Consider the following 23,722-nt stretch of genomic DNA (forward strand, 5'->3'; position numbering starts at 1 on the left):
AATAAAATACAGAACTAAATTGTAAATCTACATACACACACAATATGAAACTCCGCTGTTACCACTTCTGCCAGATGTAACTGGCTCCAAACTAAATGGATCTGACTCAGCAAAAGCAAAGTCAGAATTTAAAGTACCTACTGCCTCTCGGCATTTTGCAAATAAGAATCCAATGTCCTAGGAAAAAGTGAAGATCCTACGTGCTTCGGAAAAGACAGCAAGACACTGGCAACACTGCAGGTGTCGAGAACGGGAGATAAGCAAAGACTAGTGATCCTAAAATAAATGCAGAGGGTTGGGCTTCACTTGAACCCACAATTCCCAGTATAAGCCTACTATTTTTATTTTTATGCTCATTAAGGTTTAAGCTTCCTTGTTGCTTCCGGAATTTTGGGCCCAAATCCAATTTTTTAATGGATGAAGAATTTGCTTAAAGGTGACCGCAGTATGCTCAATCCTTATACCCTGACTGATTCAAACAAACGGTTCCATTTACTAGTTGGAGGCCTAACTTCAATCTCACTAGTGGCTTGACCTAGGGCAGCTAGTATGTCTTTGAACACTATACTGAATTTCATGTAGCAACTGTACTAAGCATTATAAGTCATCTCACAACAAACCTACAGGGCGGGTATTGCTCCATTTTACAAGTGAGAGGACAGGTTAATTTTCGAAGGTCACATAGTTTGTCGGCAACAGATACTGAGTTGGATCCAAGTCTGTTTATCTCCAAAGGCACTGTCATTTATCAGGAGCAACCCTGCTCCCAATCAAAGGAGAGAATGTCTAGACACACTCCCAGGAAAGAGCACTGGTCCCCCCTCAGAGAACCATTGCCCCAAATCCTACATGCGCAAGAGCTGCAGCGACGAAGAAGCGTGATCATGGCCTTGGCGGCTGGGGCAGGCACCAGCACATCTACGGACCGAGCACAGAGCCCTGCGGCGGGGACGCCGGATTTGGGGGACAAGGGGAGGGAGCGGTTCTCCTGCAGCGGTTGGGGGGCTAAAGATTAGTTACAGACAAATAAGCACCCGAGAGTGGGAAAGGCGACGGCGGGGAGCAGGTTAGTCTCCCGGCGAGCCTTCCCCGGGTCTCCGGCCCCAACCCTCCCCGGGAGACGGTGGCTCAGGGAGCGAAGCCCCGCGGCGCTCAGGGAAATGTCCCGAGCCCGGCGCCACCGTGCAGCGCCGAGGGCGCGGGGAGAGGGCGCTGCTCCGCGTCTCGGTAACCTTCAGCCCGCGTCCTCTGCCGCCCCCGCGCGACCCGCCGCGTCCCTCCCGCCGGCTCGCTCCTCCCGCTTCCCCGCGGTCTCTTCGCCCCCGTGCACGCGCGCCCGCTTGCCTGTTTCCTGCCGCCGCCGCTCCAGGGCCATGGCGACCTGCTTTCGGCTGTGGAGCTGCGGGGCCCCGCGCCTCCCGCCGGCGCCGCCCGGCCGCCTCCGCCCCCGCGCCGGCTGCCTGGTGCCCGCCTCGGGGCCCGCGCCCGGCCCGGCCCAGCTCCGCGGCTACGCCGGGGGCCCGGCGAGCCTCTCCACGGCGCTGCTGCGCACCGACAGCTTCGTGGGCGGCCGCTGGCTCCCGGCCGCCGCCACCTTCCCGGTGCACGACCCGGCCAACGGCGCCGAGCTGGGCATGGTGGCCGACTGCGGGGTGCCTGAGGCCCGCGCCGCCGTGCGCGCCGCCTACGAGGCTTTCTGCAGCTGGAGGGGGACCTCGGTCAAGGTGAGAGCGCGCCGGCTGCAGGGGGCGAGGGCTGGCCGGGCCCGGCGGGGAGCAGAGGGGACTTTGCCTCAAACTGAAACCAGCTGCGTCTACTCCCTCCCCTCCTCATTTCCCCGGGGAACACAATGCAGAAACAGAGTAACAAGGAAGGAAACGATCAACAAATAAGGTTGGAGCATCACCTTTGTGCCAAGCACTGTGCTAGGCTCTGGGGACACGGCCCCTGCCGTCAAGCCTCATGAACTGCACTCACTGTCCATGAGACGAGGCAGAACACCAACACGTAACACAGATGAGCCGAGAGTCTCGTCAACAGGCCTGACCGTGGGACGCGCGGGAGGTGTCAGGGAGGTGGGGGACACGTGTGGCTCTTCAGAGTGTCCGAACTACCGACCAGACTGCAGGGAGACCAGGCAGGAGGCTGCCGCAGTGGTCCCTGAGAAGGCTGGCAGTGAGTGCCCTGGGCTAGCATGGAATCGGGAACGGAGAGACCTGTAGGAAGAATCAGGCTTTGTGCAGAAGAAGGGAGAAGTGCAGGACCGTTCCCCAGGTGTTCTACCTGAATGGATAAGTGCTGTTTACTGACAGAACACTGGAGAATTGGTGGGGGGCGTTGGATGGGGAGGATACAGTAAGAAGAAAACAGAAATCTAGGAGCATCTGGTACTGTGTGGCCAGGTATAATTAGTCTGCTCGGACTGCCATGACAAAGTGCCACAGACTGGGTGGCTTAAACAGCAATTACTGTTTTATAGTTCTGGAGGCTTGAAGTCCCACTTCAAGGTGTCAACAGGGTTGTTTCCTTCTGAGACCTCTCTCCTTGCCTCGTAGGTGGCTGTCTTCTCTGTGTCTTCACATGGTCTTCTCTCTCTATGTCTGTATCCTAATCTCTCTTGTAAGCACAGCAGTCATATTGAATTAGGGCCCACATCAGTGACCTCATTTTAACTTAATTACCTCTTTAAAGCCCCTATTTCCGAGTACAAGGGTACTTCAAAAAGTTGATGGAAAATGGAATCAAAACATAATATGGGGGCTGGCTGGTTAGCTCAATTGTTTAGAGTGCACTGTTATATAACACCAAGGTCCAGGGTTCAGATCCTCTTACCGGCCAGCTGCCAAGAAAAAAAAAGATACTCCAAATCTTTCCTTGAACTTTTTGAAGTACCCTCATACAGTCACATTCTGAGGTACGTGGAGGTTAGGACCTCAACATATCAATTTTGGGAGGACACCCTTCAGTTTGTAACATCTGGGAAGGCCTCACTGAGGCCATGAGATGCAAAGACCAAAGGAGGTAAAGGAATTCAGCTAAAGGAGAAGTCAGGAGCAGAGCAGCCAGGAGGCCCGTGTGGCCTGAATGGACTGAGCAAGGGGGAAGAGTTGTGGGAGAAGAGGTCATAGAGACGATGGGAGGAGGGGCTGGTCACGTGGGACATATGGGCCATTGTAAGGACTTTGGGTTTTACTTTGTGTGATGTGGGGGCCGTATCAGGGTTTTAAACGGAAATATGATCTGGTTTACGTTTTGAACAGATACTCTGGCCACAGTGCTGAGAATAGACTGAAGGAGGAACACTGGTGGAAGCAGAGAGACCCGCTGGGGGGATGCTGCAGTGATCTAGGTGGGAGGTCACGATGGCTTGAACTAGGGAGGTGGCAGTGGAGGTGGTGAAGGGTGGTGCCTTAAAGGGAGCACTGTGGTACCGTGAAGGGAGAGCTAACTGGATTTCCTGATGATCATTATGGGGTATGAGAGAAAGCGGGGAAGTCAATGGTGACCCAGGCTTTCGGCCTGAGCAACTAGAAGGATGGACACTGGCTGAGATGGGGAAGGGTAGCGTGCAGCGGCATTGGGGTCAGATGTCAGAGCTCAGTTTTGGACACGTTGAGTCTGAGATGTTCATCAGACACCCAAGTGAGGACGTCAAGTAGGCTGTTGGACATATGAGTCTGGAGTGTGAGATAGGTCCTGGGCTGGAGATGTAACTGTGAAAGGCGTGTGCGTATGTACTGCAAATGTACTTACAGCTGTGGGAATGGCGAGACCACAGGAAGGGAGTGGGTCAAGGCCTGATCCCTGGCCCTATATATAGCAGCATTTTGGAGTCCCATAAGGTCCCACAAGGATCAAAGCCACTCGCCCTATAGCGTTACAGTGTAGGGTCTGGGGAGCTCTGTCAGTCCTGTCAGTGGTGGTTCCACAGCTGTAGGGCTGATGTTGGAAACCTCTCACTGAACCTGGCAGATGCCACCACCCATTCTAATGTCTGTGCCCCTTCCATCTGACAAGGGCTCGGGTCTTCTCAGGGAACCTTTCTTCTTGGAAGGAGGGGCTCTTAGATCCTGGAACATCTTACTAAGAGAGAGGTGCCATTGGCTACCTAAGGGTCCACCACCACCACAGGCAGGAGATGGTGGGGCGTGGATGCAATGACATGGTGAATGCAGTGACATGGTGAACGCAGTGACATGGTGAACGCAGGTTGTAGGGCAGCTCCGTGATTCATCCCTCTCTTGCCTCCAGGCCTTTGCTATCTTTCTCCCCAGTCTCTTTCCCCTTCCTTGCACATCCACCTGCTGGTGAAGGTCAAGCTCACAAGTAACTTCTGCCTAGAGCCTGGCATACCACGAGCCTTCAATTCTCCCTTCTCTGAGCCCGCAGCCCTGCTCTGTATGCCTTGGCAGCTTTTGCTTTGCCTTGTGTCTTTCCTTCACGTGTTATAGACCTCCTTTTCCCAACTTCTGAAATCCTGGAACGTGGGAAGCAGGGAACTGATATATATTGATCACCTTTTAAGCTAATTCGTTTTCTACTGCTGCTGTAACAAACTTAGCAGCTGAACCAATGCAAACTTATTCTCTTACAGTCCTGGAGGTCAGAGGTTCAAAATGCGTGGCAGGGCTGCATTCCTTCTGAAATCCATAGGGGACAATCTGATGCCTTGCCTTTTCCAGCTTCTAGAGGCTGCCCGCATCCCATGTCCCGTGGCCCCAACCTCTGCTTCTGTTGTCACTTCATCTTCTCTGACTTGACCCTCTTGCCTCTCTCTTATAATGACCCTTGTGACTGACTGCATGGCGCCCACCCAGGTAATCCAGGATAATCTCCCCACTGCAAGGTCCATAACTTAATCACACCTGCAAAGTCCCTTCTTGCCACATGAGGTAATGTGGGGATTAGGACTTGGACATCTTTGGAAGCCATTTTTGTACCCACCACAGCTCAGTACTGTTCTTGGTGCTTCACGTTGTTGAGCTGGGCCCTCTTCTTAAGTGCGTAACACCCTTTCGTATGCCACTCACACGTGCCCCGTTCCCATCTCAGTCTGTAGGACAGATCCAACTTGCCAGTGAGTTGTTAAAATAGGGAACGATACTTGCAGACATTATGTTGAGTAAAATAAGCCAATCACAAAATGGCAAATGCTGTATGATTCTACTTATACGAGGTACCTAGAGTTGTCAAATTCAGAGAGACAGAAAGTAGAGTGGTGGTTGCCAGGGCTGTGGGAAAGGAGGAGTGGGGAGTTATTGTTGAATGGGTACAGAGTTTCAGCTTTGCAGAATGAAAAAGCTCTGGAGATGGGTGGTGGCGATGGTTGTACGGCACTGTGATGTACTAAATGCCATTGAACTGTACACTTGAAAATGATTAAGGTGGTCAATTTCATGTTATGGTATTTTACCACAATTAAAAATAATAATTTTTTAAAAAGTAGGGAACTGTACCTTTATGCGGTAAACTTAAAGTTATTTATCATAAACAATAATAGCTGTTTCCATAGAACTCTTATATCTCTTTTACAATTTATGACTCAGTATATCCCTTTATGGAACTTGAAATTGGATCTCGGTTATTACTCATCAAAAAAGGGTCAATGTATGTCTTCCCAAGAGCGTTAGGGTTCTGCAGAGAAACAGAACCAATAGGATATTTAGAGATATTTAGGAAGAGGTTTATAAAGAGGGATTGGCTGCCACAATTATGGAGGCTGAGATGTCCTACAACCTCTAGTAACCATAGTTCTGTTCACTCCTCATGAAAGTTCAACCTATTTTATGATTGTTGTTCTTTCTTATTTATTTATTTATTAGTTCCCACTTATGAGTGAGGACATGTGGTATTTCTCTTTCTGTGCCTGACTTATTGCACTTAACATAATTTTCTCCAAGCTCATTCCTGTTGTTGTGAATGGCAGAATTTCATTCTTCTTTATGGCAGAGTAGTATTCCATTGTGTATATATACCACATTTTCCTTATCCAGTTGTCTGGTGATGGACATTTAAAGTGGTTCCATATCTTGTTGATTGTAAATAGAGCAGTGATGAACACAGGACTGCAGGTATCCCTTTGACATGATGATTTTCATTTCATTGAGTATATAGCCAGTAGTGGGATTACTGAATCATATGGTAGTTCTATCTGTAGTTGTTTGAGAAAGCTCCATACTGTTTTCCATACTGTACTAATTTACAGCCCCACCAGCAGTGTGTAACTGTTCCCCTTTCTCCACATACTTGCCAGCATTTGTTATTCAGTTTTTTGATAATAGCCAATCTAACAGGTATGATGATATCTCAATGTGGTTTTGATTTGCAATTCCCTGATGATTAGTACTATTGAGCATTTTTTCATACACCTGTTGGTCATTTGTATGTCTTCTTTTGAGAAATGTCTATTCAGCTCCTTTGCCCATTTTTTAATCAGTTTTTTTTTTTTTTTACTGTTAAGTTGTTTGAGTTCCTTGTATGTTCTGGATATTAATCCCTTGTCAGATATATACTTTACAAATATTTTCTCCCACTCTGTAGGTTGTCTTTTAACTCTGTGATTGTTTCCTTTGCTGGGCAGAAGCTTTTTAGTTGGATATAATCCCATTTGTTTATTTTTTCTTTTGTTGCCTGTGCTTTTGAAGTCTTACTCATAGAGTCATGCTCTGTCCTGCATCCTGAAGTATTTCTCCTATGTTTTCTTTTAGGGCTTTTATAGTTTCAGGTCTTATATTTAAGTCTTTAATATATTTTGAGTTGATTTTGGTATGTGGTGAGAGGAACAGGTCTAGTTTCATTCTTCTACACACGGATATCCAGTTTTCCCAGCACCATTTGTTGAAGAGGCTGTCCTTTCCCCAGTGTGTGTTCTTGGTGCCTTTGTTGAAGATCAGTTGGCTGTAAGTACATGGGTTGGTTTCTAGGTTCTCTGTTCTGTTCCATTGGTTCACGTGTCTGTTTTTATGCCAGTACCATGCTGTCTTGGTTACTATAGCTTTGCAGTATAGTTTGAAGTCAGGGAGTGTAATGCCTCTGACTTTTTTTTTTTTTTTTTTCCCTTAGGATTGCTTTGGCTCTTTGGAGTCTTTTTTAGTTCCATATGAATGTTAGGATTTTTTTTTTCTATTTCTGTGAAGAATGTCATTTGTATTTTGGTGGGGATTGCATTGAATCTATAGATTGCTTTGGGTGGTATCAGAAGTAATGTTTTACCAGCTATCTGGGCATTTTGTAGACCAGTCAAATTGTCACACAACATTAATAATTACATAAACAATGAGACCACACTGCTAATATTTTAGGAAATTGAAGATTATTTAGTAATCTGTTTTACACTTGGTATTTCATTACTTCTCTGCCTTGTTATTTCTTTTTCAGGAGAGGAGTTCATTACTTCGGAAATGGTACAATTTAATGATACAAAATAAGGATGACCTTGCCAAGATAATCACAGCTGAATGTGTAAGTTCAGCATCCTGGCTTGCTACCCTGAGAAACTGTCCAGGAATTCTTGGACTAAAGCTTGAACAAGTCTCAACTTCCCATCAGTGCTGTTCTGTTGCTAAAGAATATGTGATTCCTCATCTACTGATCAGATAAAAAAACTGATATTGTGCCAGGCACTCACATTTGCTAAAATAAAATTTGTATCTTCTAGTTTATTCTTTAATAATATGCAAAACTAGATTTTGTTTGGAACTATATAAATACTGCTTTTTCATTATTCCAATTTTTTATGTGGCTGTTTTGATTTTTCGTGGTTTTGCACATTTAAAAATGTATCAATAGTTCATCCATTGCTGTAATAAATTATTTAACACCATGGTTATGACATTTAGGAGATATTGAAAGAAGGAAAAAAATTAGAATATGCAGTTCTAGGTGTTTCCTCCTAATTTGTAAACATACTGAAAATACAGATGACTCTTGTGGTTTAGGGTGATCCAGCCATGCTTATATCCATTATCATTTGTAATTCTGCTTTCTAAAACTCTCACTAAAGTTAGAAATTTCCCAACAACCTTGAGGGTTTTGTAATAGGAGACTTTACTATGCTTCCTGCAGCTTTGAATAGTTTAGAAACACAGAGTCATGCTTTTATTATAAGAAGATAATAAATGTGTTCTTTTCTGATTTAATTCAGGGAAAGCCATTGAAGGAGGCAGAGGGAGAAATTCTCTATTCTGCCCAATTCCTAGAGTGGTTTTCAGAGGAAGCCCGTCGCATTTATGGAGACATTATTTATACCGCAGCAAAGGAAAAGCGGGCCTTGGTGCTCAAGCAACCCGTAGGTGTGGCTGCAGTCATCACCCCGGTATGTGGCAGGATCAGCAAGGTGGTAGAGTAGGTGACTGGAAACAATTTATTGGGTAAGGAGTCAGGAAACAATTTATTCTTCCTTGTAAGGAGGTGTGCTCATCCTGTTAGCTTGTCGCCTGATCCTGGTTTCCTGATTCCTTTGCTGATTGCGGAGGTGTGTTTCCTAGTCCTCTGCAATTGCGTTAGGTGTGGTGGCAATGAGTGGGAGTATGTGTTTGGTAACACCTGCAAAAGTGGGATGACCCACAGGAGGATCCAGGGGGCTTTTCTGACTTGGCACGAAGGCTTCTTCCTGTCATTGCCTAGTACCTCTGAAAAGATCTTCTGGTATTAATCACTTTTCAAAAGACTTAAGATATGACGCATTTTTTTAATGTGCCATAATTTGGGAAAAAATTTATGCTTAATTTATTGTTATCATTAACAGCAGAGCATTTGTGGACCCACCAGCAGGCACTGGGCATGGTTCTGGAGGTAAAAAGGCTAAAAAATAAGATATCGTATCTGCCTGGATGGGGCTGCAGTATACTTACAGGGTGATCGGCTTTCCCTTGGCAACCAGCCTTTCTTGGACCTACCTTTACTAGATGACATATTAACTTCTCTTATATCTGCCAGCTGGTCTCAAGACTGTGGTTCTTTGCCTGCTCAGCATAGTTACAGATAGGATCCCCCTTACTGCCTAGACTCACTAGGCTTGAAGCTCAGGGTTTACTAGCCATGTGACCTTAAGCAAGTTACTTAACTGCACTGTCTCAGCTTCCCCAAACCTGCTAATGAGGAGAATAATATCAACCTCTTAGGGTTGTGATAAGGACTTAATTAATTATAATTTTAAAGCGCTTAGAACAATCCCTGCTACAGAAAAAGCACTACACAAGTTTGTCAAAATAAAATATTGTTATTATAGATATATAGTTGTCTATAGATATCTATAAATATGTATGTCATCTACCATTTTCAGAATCACTGTTGCTAATATTTTCTCCCAAGGGTCCCAGGCCAAATCCACGTACTGCCTGTGTTTGTAAATAAAGTTTTATTGAGACACAGTGACACCCATTTGTATATACATACTCTCTGTGGCAGCTTTCACAATACAACAGCAGAGTTGAGTGGTTGTGACAGAAACTGTATACCTCACAAGCCTAAAAAATTTACTGTCTGGCTCTTTACAGAAAAAGTTGGCTGATCCCTGGTCTAGATGATTTCATACTGTGTCAAATTCTTAAAATGTTTCCTGTCCTTCTGAGCCTTTATCTCCTGAGTCCCTCGAGCTGGCAGGGGCCAGGTGTTCTGAGAGCTCACTTGCACAGTGGGAGAAGAGGTTTGCCAGTCAGTTGTGCTGTGGAATTTGTTGACTGACTTCCTAACATGCCCTTTTCTGGACGAATGAGGTGGTTCTTCCTCTCTCTCATGCTGCTCTTCTGCTCTTCTGACCTCAGTGGAATTTCCCCAGCGCCATGATCACCAGGAAGGTGGGGGCTGCCCTGGCAGCCGGCTGCACTGTGGTGGTGAAACCTGCCGAAGACACGCCATTCTCTGCCCTGGCCCTGGCCGAGGTGAGCCTCTCTCCCTGTGTGTGTGCAGAACTGACAAAGTCCAAAATGACTTTTTACCCAAGACAAGGCAGTTAACCTCGGCTTCCCTTGTGTTTTCATCTTCAGGAAAATCATGAGGTACTCACATCTAGTCAGTGTCTTTTCTTTTTTTAAAATTTAAAAAATAAACATAGATACAGGTAAACTACACAAACTAAATGTATAGCTTAACAGATTATTACAGGTTGAACATCCTTGTAACCACTACTTGGTTAGGAGATAGAACTTTGCCAGCCGCCCCAGAAAGACTCCACGCGTCCTGTGTGAATACCCCTGCCTCCCTCCCTCAAAAATAGCCCCATCTTGATTTTTACAATAATCATTTCTTCATGTTTTTTTACAGTTTTAACACCCAAGTGTGCATCCCCAAGCACCATAGTCCTGCTCATATTTTAATTTGGAGTGTCTTATAAGTCTCTTTAATCTGCAGGTTTTTCTCCATCCTCTTCTTTTCCTTCCAATTTATCTTTTGAAGAAATGGGACATTTGACTGGTAGAGCTTCCCATAGTGTGGGGTGGCAGAGGGCACATCATGTCCCTCTGTCCTGTGCACTTCCTGCAGATGGGCAGGTGCATCCGGAGACTTCATCAGACTTAGGTTTGATCCCCTGCTGTGTTCTTTTATCAGGAGGCACATAATGTCTGGTGGTCTGTTTTTATGAGGTTAGCAGCCACTGCTCAATGCCACTCGGTCTGTTAATTCATTAGGAGTTGCAAAAATAGTGACATTTGAATTCTTTCATTTTTTTCATTTATTCCCTAGACAACGTCTATAAAGCAAAGCTACCTCTTACCTACTATGTGGTTACCCAGCAGTAAATTGTTGCAGGAAAGGCACTACAAGTGCTTGATTCTTTCTTTTAATTTTCCATTTTTTCAAATTAATGAATCTATTCCTATCATCTGCCAAAGGTTACCATCTATAGTCACACACTGCTTAATGATGTTTCTCGGTCAACGTTGGACCATGTATACGGTGGTGGTCCCTTAAGATTATAATGGAGCTGAAAAATTCCTAGTGCCTGGCGATATCATAGCTGTCATAACATCCTAGCTCCACACATGACTCACATGTTTGTGGTGATGCTGGTGTAAACAAAGCTACCATTTTTTATTGTACCATATTTTACTGTCCCTTTCTATATTTAGATGTTTAGACACACAAATACTTACCGTTGTATTACAGTTGCCTCCAGTATTCAGTATAGTAACAGGCCATACAGGTTTGCAGCTTCAGAGTAATAGGCTATACATACAACCGTGGTACATACAACCAGACTGTACGTCTAGGTTTGTGTGAATACACTCTCTGATGTTCACACAATGAGGAAATCACCTAATGAAGACGCATTTCTCAGAAAGTTTCCCATTGTTATAGTTTGTTTGGTTTTTAAGTATCATTGTGAGCTAATAGATTTTAAATATTTGATGAATTTCAGTCCATTGTGGTTATCACCTTGAGTGAAATTCAACTTGCCCCATTTTTGGCCAATGGCAGCCTATTTAAGTTGGCTCTTGAGTCTTTTAACATAACCCTAGTAGTCTTTGAGCACTTCCTTGCTATCTGATATGACAAGATATTCCAGGCTTATTTTATAAATTTCCTGCCCCAGAACTGGAATTAAACATTCCTCAAAAAGCCTTAGTAGGAAATGATATTTTAAGATTGCACTCGGGCTTGGGATGCAGGGATGTTCATTGCTACTGGGTGGTCTTTTCAGTGGACTTTCAGTGGACAGGGCTAGGGGATATACACATCTGTGCATAGACATACACAGATAAAACACTGCATAAATTCATCCTGAAAACTCCAAATCAAATTTAGTACTATAGGGTTTTCACCTAATCTCTTCTATAATATCTGCATCTCCTCTTTTCCTAGTTCCCAAGGACTCGGGGGATGACTGAATTAACATCCCCATAGTTTTTACCCCACATTATACACACAACAGCTTCTGAACATTAATTTTATTATCATCATCACCAACATGCCTGCTGAAAATGGTACAGTGTTTTTATATTTTCTTTCTTCATTCCCATTTTTATTAGTAAACTTTTTATTTTAGAATAGTTTTATGTTTACAGAAAAATTGCTGAGGTAAATACAGGGATTTCCCACATACCGCACACTCAGTTTCCTTCATTATTAGCACCTTATGTTAGTATGATACATTTGTTACAATTAATAAACATATATTGATACATCATTATTAAATAAAGTCCATACTTTATTCAGATTTTATTAGGTTTTACCCAATATGAAACTTTTTCTGTTCCAGGATCTCATCCAGGATACCACGTTATATTCAGTTGTCACATCTCCTTAGGTCCCTCTTGGCTGTGACAGTTTCCCCATATTTTAAGATAGTTACACTGTCTGTATCTATGCTTTAGGACAATAACTATTACATGCTCTTCTCTCTCCCTTTGAACCCTCCTTTAGAGTTACTTAGTTCAACAAGCACGCGCGCGTGTGTGTGTGTGCGCGCGCGCACGTGTGTGTGTATTTTTTGGCTGGTCAGAATGGGGATGGTGCTATATATTTATGGCTCACCACCAGTGCTTATGTTGACGTCTCTCTAGTCATTTGGTTGTCTGAACCCTGTTCTCTGGTAGATCCCGCAGGAAGGGCTCATGGGAGTGGTATTTCCAGTTCTTAATGTTGACAACAGTCTGTATCCACTATGCTTGTAAATCAGTTTTGCTGTGTATAAAATCCTTGGCTCACATTTTCTTTACTTGATTATCTTAAATGTTTTCTTTATTTTCTCTGATATAAAGTGTTGTTCTTGAAAAGTCTGATAACAATCTAAGTTTCTTGCCTTTATAAGTTTACTTGTTCTTTTTGCCTAGATACCCAAAAGTGGCTTTTTTATACTCCTTTATCTTTAAAGTCCAGTAATGTCACTAGAATATATCTTTGTGATGATTCTATTGGGTCCATATTCTAGATATTCAGTGTGCTCTTTCAATACGTAGTTTCAAAATTTTTTTTTTTTAACCTCTGGAAAGGTTTTAGGATTTGGTCTCCACGCTTCATTAGGTTTACTTCTTCAGGAACTCCTATTATCCATGAGTTGAATGTTTTTGTCACTTTTTTTCATATTTTCCCTAATTTTTAAAATTATCTTCCTTTTTACCTTCTGTCATTCTTCAGGTTTTGTATGTTGCATTCATTCATTCTTGCATTCCTTCTAGTTTGGTCTTCATTTCTAAGATGATTTTTTTCATTTATTTCTAATTCTTTCCTCACCTCATTTCTAAATTTTTCTAACTCGGATTCGTGTTGTTCTTTTGTCTCCTAGTATAATTTTCTTATCATCTTATCATCTTTACCTCATTTCAAAACAGTGAGTTACTGCTTGGGTCTGTTTTGCGGGCATGTTTTCTGGTGTGCTTTTGTTGTCTATGGGGATGTCATTCTACTTCACATTCTGTTTTTCTTTTAACATCTTTGTATGGGATTTGACCTCAGTGTTTTTCTGAGAATTTTGTCAGTTTTATGTTAGTTTTCCTGAACTTTTAGAAGGAGGCCTGGTTAGAAATAGCTTTTGTACCTTCAAGAGTACCTTTTGCTTTCTTGGTTTGTGTTCGAAGCGAAGGCAACTTGCTCTCTGACGTTGCCTGGCTCTGTTCCCTTTTCCTGCTTTTCTCTAGGCCTCCTGCTCCTTTATCACACAGTTCCCAAGGGCTGGACCTTCCCTGCCCTTCAGTCCTTATAACAGCGTCCGGTGTACTCACCTGCTCTTGGATTGGGCAAGGCCCTCCCACTTCCAGCTGCTGTTCTTAGACTGAACACCCGGGGGCTGTTTGGGGCACTCTGTCAACCCATCCATCAGGCTGCCTGTGGCTGCCTCTGCTTCCTCTCACACAGATGCACCTCTGGTCACTGTTGATGACGTGTCCCCACCCACTTGTAACTTGTGGTTTGTGGAAATACCTCATCCGGTTGTCTTGTGAATGTTTGTTGTAATTGTCCTGTTGTCAGTGTTGCTGATATTTTAGTTCTGCCATCTAATTGCTCTTTTTATGAAGAGATTTAGGGAGATTCAGACATTCTGCTATTACCACCATCTTCCCAGAATCCCCAGTCAAATTTATGTAATAAATTAATTGTTAGTGAGATTCAGAAATTAAAATAATTCGGGATATGCCTTATCCAAAGAGAATCACCATGCAAGGAGCACAGCTTTCAAGTTAGGCAGCTGTTGGTTGGCACGCTAGTTCTGTTGCTCCCCAGATATGGATTCTCCCCGTTTCCACCTCTGTTTCCACCTTACTGCCCTGGAAACAACCTATGGAAAGACTTCGCCCCGCTGCCCGGTACCTAGCAGTGCTCACTAAATGCCCCTCTCCATCTCCCATCCTTGAATCTACAGGTGAATCAAATAACTTTTTTCTTGGAATCTCCTCTGGGTTTTTTTTGTTTTGTTTTTGAGAAAGAAATCTAAGGTGTTTTATTTATTTTGAAAAGAAGGTGGCATTGAGATTCATACTCAAAGAGATTTTATTTTCATGATGTTTAAGAACACATTACTATTAAGATCACTTTAGCACTAATAAGAATCAGTTCCAAATATATTCTTCTTCTGTCCCCAAGATCACTGGAATTTTTTTTCTTTTACTTTTTGGATTAAACATTTATTTATTTCTCTTTTCTCTTTTTTTTTCAGTTTGATAATGTGCTGCCACATGTTTGCTGTTTCTCTTTATAGCTTGCAAACCAGGCCGGAATTCCTCCAGGTGTATACAATGTCGTTCCCTGCTCTCGAAAGAAGGCCAAGGAAGTAGGAGAAGCACTTTGTACTGATCCGCTGGTGTCCAAAATTTCCTTTACTGGCTCAACAGCTACTGGAAAGGTATGTGACTTCTTAAGTCTCAAAGAAAACAAATGTCACTCAAAGATTTTTCTCTTTATAAGGTATAAAAATACTTTTTCATCTTGATCACCACTTTTAGAAAGATTTCCCGTGGAGTGTTAAAAGCTCTGTCAAATAAAGTAATGTCTGATCATCCTCTGGAGATATTTTGGGTGGTGTTCCTTATTGTTACATGACATAAGATGCTATTTGACAGAACCAAAAGAGTTGGAGCTGTGAGGTTTCCATTATTTTCCAGTTATTTGTTGTATAGGAAGTAGCTGAAAACTGTTTGTTGTATTTCTTCAATTCTGGAAAGCATGTTTCTTTCATAATCTAGAATTAGAGATTCCAGAAACACACAATTAATGTTGAAATGGGTGTCTTAAGAATTGAACAAAAATTGTATTTAATATAAAGGTACTTTATAGAAATGGAAAGGTCTTTTTTTTTTTAGTTATTGTTTTCCTTGAATGTTGAAAAGTTCTTTTCTCAAAACTTCATGGATGTGCCTATGAGTAGATTTTTATTTATCCTTTTAAATGTCCAATAGAGAAAAAAGTCAGGGTAGAACAAGAGTTTCTGTTCTCTTTTTTTGTGTGTGGCTAGCTTGTACAGAGATCTGAACCCTTGAGCTAAGCCACCAGCCCGAAAGTTTTCGTTCACAGTGTTTCTCTCCAGATAGTGTACTTTTTTCTGCTAGTTTACATATATGTATATGAGGGGGTCCTCAAAATGTTCACAGAAAGATTAGTATTATCTTTCAATTCTATTTTTCTACAAACTTTTAAGTCTCTTGGGTGTGTGTGTGTGTGTGTGTGTGTGTGTGTGTGTGTGTGTGTGTGTGTGTGTGTGTGTGTGTGTGTGTGTATACTCATGCTGGACATGTACATAAATACTCAGCAGGTAAAAAAAATATAAATCTAATTTGAAAGTTTTTGTGAAACTGTGGTCATTTTTAGAAACCACGTGAAACAGGAAGGAATAAAGCAGTTTGAATCGCTCCCAGCCATAATCACTTTCGTCATGCCAGAAACTCATGCTCGGGCAGAGGCACTTTGCAGTCCTACCATTCATTATATCAGAAACAGGAATTTTTAGATCCATAAACTGCCACGCCCTTGATTAATGGATCTTGCAATGCAAACTGACTCTCAGAGGGATTCAGATATACTGTGAAGTAGTTAGAGAAAGACAGAGAGGCCTGGGAGAAAGGGTTATAAACCTTTGCTGTTCAAACCGGAGAAATTCCCAGGATGTTGGGCAAAGGGCAGGAACCTCTCTGTTGCTTTTCCTCAGTTTTTTCAACACGCTGTCATCCTCTGACAGGCCTCCAGGAAAACGCTGACCATGTTCTTGCCAAGTCCAGCTTTGATTCTCCTCAAGTGACAAGTATTGCAAAAAAAAATAACTTACCTCTGTATCAAGGGCTTCTTCTGAGCTGATCTTCACAGGGAGTCAGTGGCTGAGTTCCTCCTGGTCTTGGGGCATAGACTCTTGTGCCTGAACTGAAGCACACATAGCCCACCTGTTCTAGAGGCACCTGCCTGGCCCTCACCCCTTTCTGGGGGTCCATCCCTCCTAGGGCCCTGCTGAGGGGACAGCAGCTACGTTTTACAGCATATGACACCTTGTCTCTTCCCCCACAGAGAACTGAGCCGTGAGTGGTCGTTTGACTAGAGTAAAATGGAATCTGTAGGCTGGCCAGTGACCTAGGACAAATGGCCTGGCATAGGAAGGTGAGCTGGGCCAAGCACATTCCGACTCTGGAAGCTGAGGCCCTGTGGAGGTCAGCAGTGGGAACTGGAGCTGAAAGGATTCATCAGGAGGTGACAGCAGTTCATGCAGTACTCCAGGGGCCATGGCAGGCCAAAGCCAGGTGCAGGGCATCGTCATGGGGAAGCAGAGATAGAGTAGGAAGAAGACACTGTCGGAGGATGCATAGCAATTGCATGTGGAGGGACAGACACCATGAGACAGGCCCTGTGCCCAAAGCCAGTGGAGGCGAGATGGAGTGACCCAACAGTGAGAATCTTTTTTACACTGGAGCAAATTCAGGAAAAGCCAATGGCCTGGCACATGGCATTTCTTAAAAATTCAAAATGAAAATAGCTATGTTAAGTCCAATAAAGAAGTATGTGTAATCTTAAAACTCATTCTGCTTTGTTGAGTAGTAACACTTGAGTGAGAAGATTGTCACTACTGTTTGATTGCTGGAGCATTAACCACTGAGCATATAGAGAAGCACTGGCACAGGCACAGCTTTCCAGCCAGTCTGGCTTTTTACCAAGGGTCCTCTCACAAAGCCCGTGACCCAAGGGTGCTCATCGCTTGGTGGAGTCATTCCTAGAGCAGCCTTGGGCTTGTGAATACTGTCCATTTCATTTGAACTGTCTCAAGAGATTCCATCTGGCTTGAAGCCATGACTGGGCAAAGACCTCCTAGCCTGTATTAAAGCACTTAAACGTCCCTGAAGAGTTTCTTAGGCCATAACATCTCTTTCTGGATATTTAAAGCCTAATAGTTATGTGTATCAAAAGCCTTACAGTTGTGCATGGAGCTAGCAATTCTATTTCTACAAAGTAACCCTGAGGGAATAACTGCAGTGTTGTTTTTAGTAGCAAAGAATTAGAAACAACCTAAATATCCAGCAGTTTGGGGCTGGATAAATAAATTGTGGAATAGCCATGCAATGGAATACTATGTAAGCATCTGCAGGAATGTTCTAGAAACACATGCTGACATGAGAAAATCACATTATAGTGTTGCATTAAAGGAGTAAAGTATAAAGTGTTTCAAATAAATGGTTAATTAGGAAGGTAAAGCAGGTTACCAAGCTGTATAATTATACCATTCTGTTTCCTTTTTTAAAAAAAATAATACATATACATGAACTTGTGTGGCCATATTCTGAATGGATATATCTTAAAATGTTATCAGTGGCAAGCTATGGTTGTGGGATTCTGTGCGATTTATTACCTTATCTGTATATTATGATTTTTAAGCCTAATCATATCATTTTTTTGAAAAGGGAATACACTTGTATGGTTCAAAAATCAAGACAGTAGTGACGTGTTTATCTTGAGAAGTCCCACCCTCTCCCTGTCCGACTCTGTCCCCTACTTCTATAAGTTATTACTTTCAGTTTCTTCTTATCTTCTCAGTGTTTCTTTATCGAACACAAGCAAATGTTAATATATATACTCTTGTTTCTCCCTTTTATGCAGAGTATCATTCCATATACACTACTGTGCACCTTGCTTTTTTCACTGTTGGGTAATTTTGTTAAAAAAAGGCTTAATAGTCCTGGCACTCGATTTGGGTGTTCACAGCAGTCTCTCCTCTGCTTACAGATCCTGTTGCGTCATGCAGCAAACTCTGTGAAAAGGGTCTCCATGGAGCTGGGTGGCCTTGCTCCATTCATTGTATTTGACAGTGCCAACGTGGACCAGGCTGTAGCAGGGGCCCTGGCATCTAAATTTAGGAACTCTGGACAGGTGAGTCCTGTAGAGTTTTTCAGGGTGTGTGTGGGTGTGTGTTGTACAAGGATCCTACCATCTCTGCTGCCTTACTCATCTCCTGGAAGGAAACTTTTGGGTTCCTTCCCTTGTTCATTCTTTATTCATTCATTTTTTTCAGCAAATATTTAGTAAGTGCCTTTATTTTGCTAGGGACTATGCTAGGCTTGGATAGTCCAAAGAGAAGTAAGATATAATACCTTTTTTCAAAGAATATCCTGAACAGCAAATGTTTTTAGTCAGATTGTTCTCTCTTCCCTTCTTTCCCCTACTCTTTGAATCTAGTTATTTTCATAGTTTTCCCCCACTGGGCTTTTCTCAACTGAACTGATAGAATCATCTCCTCAGATACAAAACAGCCCTTGAACAGCTAGGGTGCGAGATCCATAGTCTTAAGGGAAGGAAGGTAGGAAAATGTGGAGGATGGTGTCTGGACAAACTCAAAACCCTGTTGCTTGCTAGGACCTACCTGGGTCCCCCTCTTCCTGAGGTGGGGGGACATCAGGGGATCCACACCAGAGAACACAGCAGGGACCAGAGGGTGCCCTGGGGACTGTCCCAGTTGTCCTGGGAGAGTGGAGACCTGAGCTCACATCTTTATAGGAAATCCTGGAATATTAAATCTGACAGGGACTTTGAAAGTTGTCCGATACCAACCTTGCATTTTGCAGATGAGGAAATGAAACTAGAAAGACTGAGTGACTTGAGATCATCCTTCCTTGGGCCACAGTCCCAACTCTGCTAAGGAGCTAGGCCTGGGCCAAGCGTCCTGTCTCCCGGTTTCCATCCAAGCTGCTGCCAGGACCCTGGCTCCTTAAAAAATATTCCTAAGCACTTTATCTTAAAAGTACCATCACTAAGTGATTTTATATGCTTTCCAGAAATGGAATAGATACTCCTGAAAGGATGTATTGTAAAAAAAAGATGAAATGTTGTGTAATGTTCTATATTAGTTTTCATCCTTGTCTTGTCCTTTGGCAATTAATTTTTCCCCTTTCACGTAACCTACACTTGTTTTTTTTTTTTTTTTTCAGAAATAGATATGTTTCCTTTTACAAACACAATATGCCAATATATGTAACCTTCGGAATTATACTGTAAAGTTATAACTTTGGGGTATGTTGCTTTAAGCAAATAAAAATGCATAGGACACAAAGTAATTGTATGTACAATATTTTCTTCTGGGAAAATAGATAATTAAGAAAAAAGACAAGAAACAAATTTATCAATGATAACTACGTTTCCTGTAAAGTGGTTGTTATATTTTATAATTTAAACATACTAGGTCTAATTAGAAAAAAATAAGCAAGGGTCTTTTCAATAATTTAGGCTGACATGACAGTATGGTCTTGTGTCAGATTTAAAAATCTGACTTTTAAAATGTCAGATTCAGCCAAACGCTTGCAAGGTTTGAGCTAAAGGATATGTTAGTGTTTGACCTCGTTCCTTCTAGCTCCGCTCCATTGTGGCAGAAGCACAGTCTCTCAGGAGGGCTGCAGCCTTTTTATTTTTTTAAATAGCAAAAAGCTATTTGTTTTATAAAGTTTAACTGCAGGTGTGTAGCATCTGTGGGGGGAGTTGGACGGGAAGGTGCACTCGATCTTTGCATTTACCTTTGGGGCCGAGCCCATGTGAAAAGGAAAATAGCAGATTGGACACATGGATCACCTGGGGAAGTGTTTTTGCAGAAAGGTGGCAGTAGTCACACATGTTTGGGTTGGGTCAACAGCTTCTGACAAACTGTCTTTCTGGATTTGTTTTTGTCCTCTTTCTAGACTTGTATTTGCTCAAACCGATTCTTGGTGCAAAGAGGTATCCATGATTCCTTTGTAAAAAATTTTGCTGAGGCAATGAAGAAAAACCTGCGTGTAGGTAATGGATTTGAGGAGGGAACCACTCAAGGCCCATTAATTAATGAAAAAGCCATAGAAAAGGTAAGTTCATTTTTTTATCCATCAAAGTAAATTTCACGGTTTCAATATCAAAAGCTGGAAGTAGCACTTTGGTAAAGTGCCCAGCAAGGCTAGTTTAGAAACAAAGGGAAAATCTGGAAAAAGTGAATTTCTACCACTTTGCATGAACCTGGTGGCATCTTTAGTCATGAGCTTCTCCAGCTGTCACTACACTGATTTCCTATGAGATCTTCCACTTCAGGTCTTCTGTGGCCCTCTGTAAATTTTCTTTTTCAGTGGTAATGGTCTTGTCCCTCGGTGCCTCAGGAATTAGGCTCTTGCAGCACAAAGCTCTTTCATGTTTTGGAACCCTACAAGGAAAGGAAGAACAGCTCTGTTTTTGAGCTGGTTTATGTTTCAGCTGTAATACTGGTGTTGGTCTGTTGTTTCTTCCCTGGATGACAAAATGCCCTTCCAGAGGAATCCGTGCTGGAAGCTTCCCAGCAATAGGTTGTGGAATTACAGATGCCATGTTCAGGACTGGGAGATGGTGAAAGAAAACTACTTTTAGGAAGGATATGTTTGTTGGACAAAATGTCACAATGCAGACTACTAGCTAGGTGAAATTTCTCTCCTTGTTCTACTGTTTTTTAAAAGATACTAGCCCCTGGGTGTCACCTGAGGAACCCAAATCAAGTTAGAGACAAGTCAGTACTCACGCGGGCAGCACAGCCCAGCCACTGTGCTTTGGTTTCCAGAGGGCCAAGCTCTGCCCCATGGGTGCCCCAACCCTGTGGGCAGTCAGTTCAGCTGAAACCACGTCTGTTGCATCTCCCAGTGGGAACCCAGGGAAGCATCGAGGTTTGACAAAGCTCTGGTAAATTTCTAGTTGTTACCATGGGATTACTTAGATAGAGAAAATTCATTAAAGTTTACATCATTACCACCTGCATTTTAGAGGTGACTTTGGACCCTGGGGACAAATCAGAGGGTGCTCACTCAGCTAGTGAAGACAGTTTGGCTGTGTACCAGCCATGGATCAAGTCCCAGAGTGGAGGTTCTCAACTCACACCATGCCTTTACCAATTACAGATGCCTGAGTCTAATCTGAGGAGATTGAGTGTTAATTCGCTGGGAACAGGGCCTAAGCATTGGCGTTTCACAAGTGCCCCCCATCAAGCTAGTTTGTAGCCAGGCTGGAAAACTGCACTGTCCTGGAGATTTTTTTTCCAAAATGAAGATGCATCACCCTCTAGATGACACTGTAACACGAGGACTTCAAGCAAGCACAATTGCAGGACTTCTTTTTTGGTGGAGAGAAATTTGGTGGAAACCACATTGTTTAAAAACAGTCCATTGTGGTGGCTTTCATGTGCATACTGTCACAGAGTAGACTCCAGGAAAAAAAAAATGCTGCATGTCACATTTAATATGACAAGAAAAAGGCAGAGCAGATTCTATTTGGGGGAAAGTGAGTAGGCCCCTGTTATGTAAGTTAGGTAGAATAATTTTAAAACATAAATCATAGAAAATAAGTCATGCTGGTTGGTAGGGATTTGTTGCAGATGATGGACTATGAGACCATTGTAGGGAGCATGGATTTGGAAAGGGAGAATGATCTGGATGGCAGAATGTGCCCAAGCCTATATTTATCTCTCCTCAGAAACTGTAGAAAATCCAGTGGGCCAAAGGTTATGATGAACTTCTGGAAGGCAGAAGGGATTGAGAAAAGTCTGCCCAGGGGAATCCTGCAGAGGAAGTTGGTGCCATTTTTCTGTGATGGAGCCTTTCTAGAATTGGTTGGTATAGAAAGTGGGAATCAGAGGAGAGGAGAAATGAGCTGATTGATTACACTTTTTCACCATCACCACCACCATCATTACACACAGGACAGCAGAGGCATTTTTTCTGGGCAGGACGGTACTTCTGAAGAAATTCAGTGGCCTGCCTAGGAAGGTGACAGGTTCAAGAGTGAGGGGAAGTACACCAGAGTGGGGCTCTCCTGGCTTCGCCCTTTGGGGAAGAGGGTAGTACCCTTAGGTGAATCCTGCTAAGTCAGAATAAACCCAAGTTTGCATTTGTCCCCCTTAATCAGAGGAGGGACCGGAAACAGCCAAGGCTACCTGTGCCACCCACCTAAATTAATCAATTCAGTCCTTCATTCAGAAAGAGGAATGATCAAAGATCATGACACCTGTAGGGAAAACCATCAGCAAGTAGGAGGAAGGGTCAGGAAGAACAAACAGGACACCCCCTGGAGGAAGCAGATAAACAGGGAGCAGAAAGGGAGTAGGATCAAAAGGACACATCTAATAATGTCCTCTAAGAATTTTGAGAAGATGGTACATCTCTAAAACAGGAAGCAAGTTCTATGAAAATGAAGCAGTGAAAGCAAGAAAGAGTCTGTAGAAACTAAACACACAACTGTCAAAAATCAGTAACTGAGCATAGAAGATCAAATTGAGAAAGTGTCACGGAATTTAAAGCAAAAGATAGATTTTTTAAAAATGATAAAAATGCAAAAAAATCAATTAATCTGAGGTAAGGGGGGATATCCATCTTAGTAATAGGAGTTCTAGAATGAAAGAATTGAGAAGATAGAGGAAATGACATTCTCAAATAAGTAATAGGTAAAAACTTTTCAGAGCTAGGGGAAGATAACTTAATTCTTCAGATGAATTATTTAATTCACTAATTACCAAGTAGAATGAATGAAAAGAAAAAAAAAACAGGTATATTTTGCTAAAATTTTAGAATGTCAGAACATGAAAGAAGATCCTAGAAGGTTCTAGAGGGGGGAAAAGCTATCCCACAAAGGAATGAGAACTGTTTATGAATCAGGCTTTTCATCAAGACTTTTCACCAAGAACACTAGCAATAGAAAAGTACACTCAAAGATCTGAAGGAAAAATATTTTGGATCAAAATTCTGTAATCAACTAAATATCGATCAGCTGGGGTACAAGATACATAGACGTGCAGCGTAAGAAAACTCAGAGCGTCAACCACTTCTGGCACACCTTCATCAAAATGGCAACTTAAAGAGAATGGATCAGAACAAAAGGAAAATGCGGTCCAGGAAAGAGGACGACATGAGATCAGAAACTGGAACTAACCCTGGAGTGCAGTGAGAGCAAATCCCAGGAAAACGACTGAGCAGGAGGCCTAGAGGAAGTCAGTGGATAGGAGACCGTTCAACAAGCAGTAGGATCAAATGGCTGGAAAATCAAAGAGCAGGATGAAGAAGGCATCGTGCAAGCCAGATATTCAGTTAATGATTTCTGTTTTTTTATTGTCACTTATTCAGACCTTCTCAGTGGAAGGAACCAGGATGCATTGTTTTTAACCTATTTTTTTAGGTAAAAGAAAGAAAAAAAAGAAAACCAATTTCTACAGTTTTTAAAACTTTTTTTTTATTGTAACTAATCAATTGTACATATTTGTGGGGTACAGAGTAGACTGAGTTTTCTACAGTATAAACATCCTGAGAGACAACAGTCACTCCTTGAACAACACAGGTTTGAACTGCATGGG

The 23,722-nt window shown here is 42.7% G+C and overlaps 1 protein-coding gene across 2 annotated transcripts in view; it reads left to right on the plus strand.

The window, feature by feature from the left end:
• The first annotated feature begins 1,330 nt into the window (after positions 1-1,330).
• Positions 1,331-23,722, plus strand: part of ALDH5A1 (aldehyde dehydrogenase 5 family member A1) — a 59,879-nt gene continuing 37,487 nt past the window's right edge. The window contains exons 1-7 of one of the 2 annotated variants that reach the window (XM_063096662.1): positions 1,331-1,724; positions 7,378-7,461; positions 8,144-8,314; positions 9,765-9,881; positions 14,636-14,779; positions 18,133-18,276; positions 20,073-20,231. In XM_063096662.1, coding sequence (XP_062952732.1) covers positions 1,374-1,724; positions 7,378-7,461; positions 8,144-8,314; positions 9,765-9,881; positions 14,636-14,779; positions 18,133-18,276; positions 20,073-20,231 — 1,170 coding nt within the window. In that variant the 5' untranslated portion in view covers positions 1,331-1,373. The remainder of the gene's footprint in view (positions 1,725-7,377; positions 7,462-8,143; positions 8,315-9,764; positions 9,882-14,635; positions 14,780-18,132; positions 18,277-20,072; positions 20,232-23,722) is intronic. The other variant, XM_063096661.1, reaches the window with a different exon arrangement.

Source organism: Cynocephalus volans, chromosome 5, assembly GCF_027409185.1.
Source record: "Cynocephalus volans isolate mCynVol1 chromosome 5, mCynVol1.pri, whole genome shotgun sequence".
NCBI lineage: Eukaryota > Metazoa > Chordata > Mammalia > Dermoptera > Cynocephalidae > Cynocephalus > Cynocephalus volans.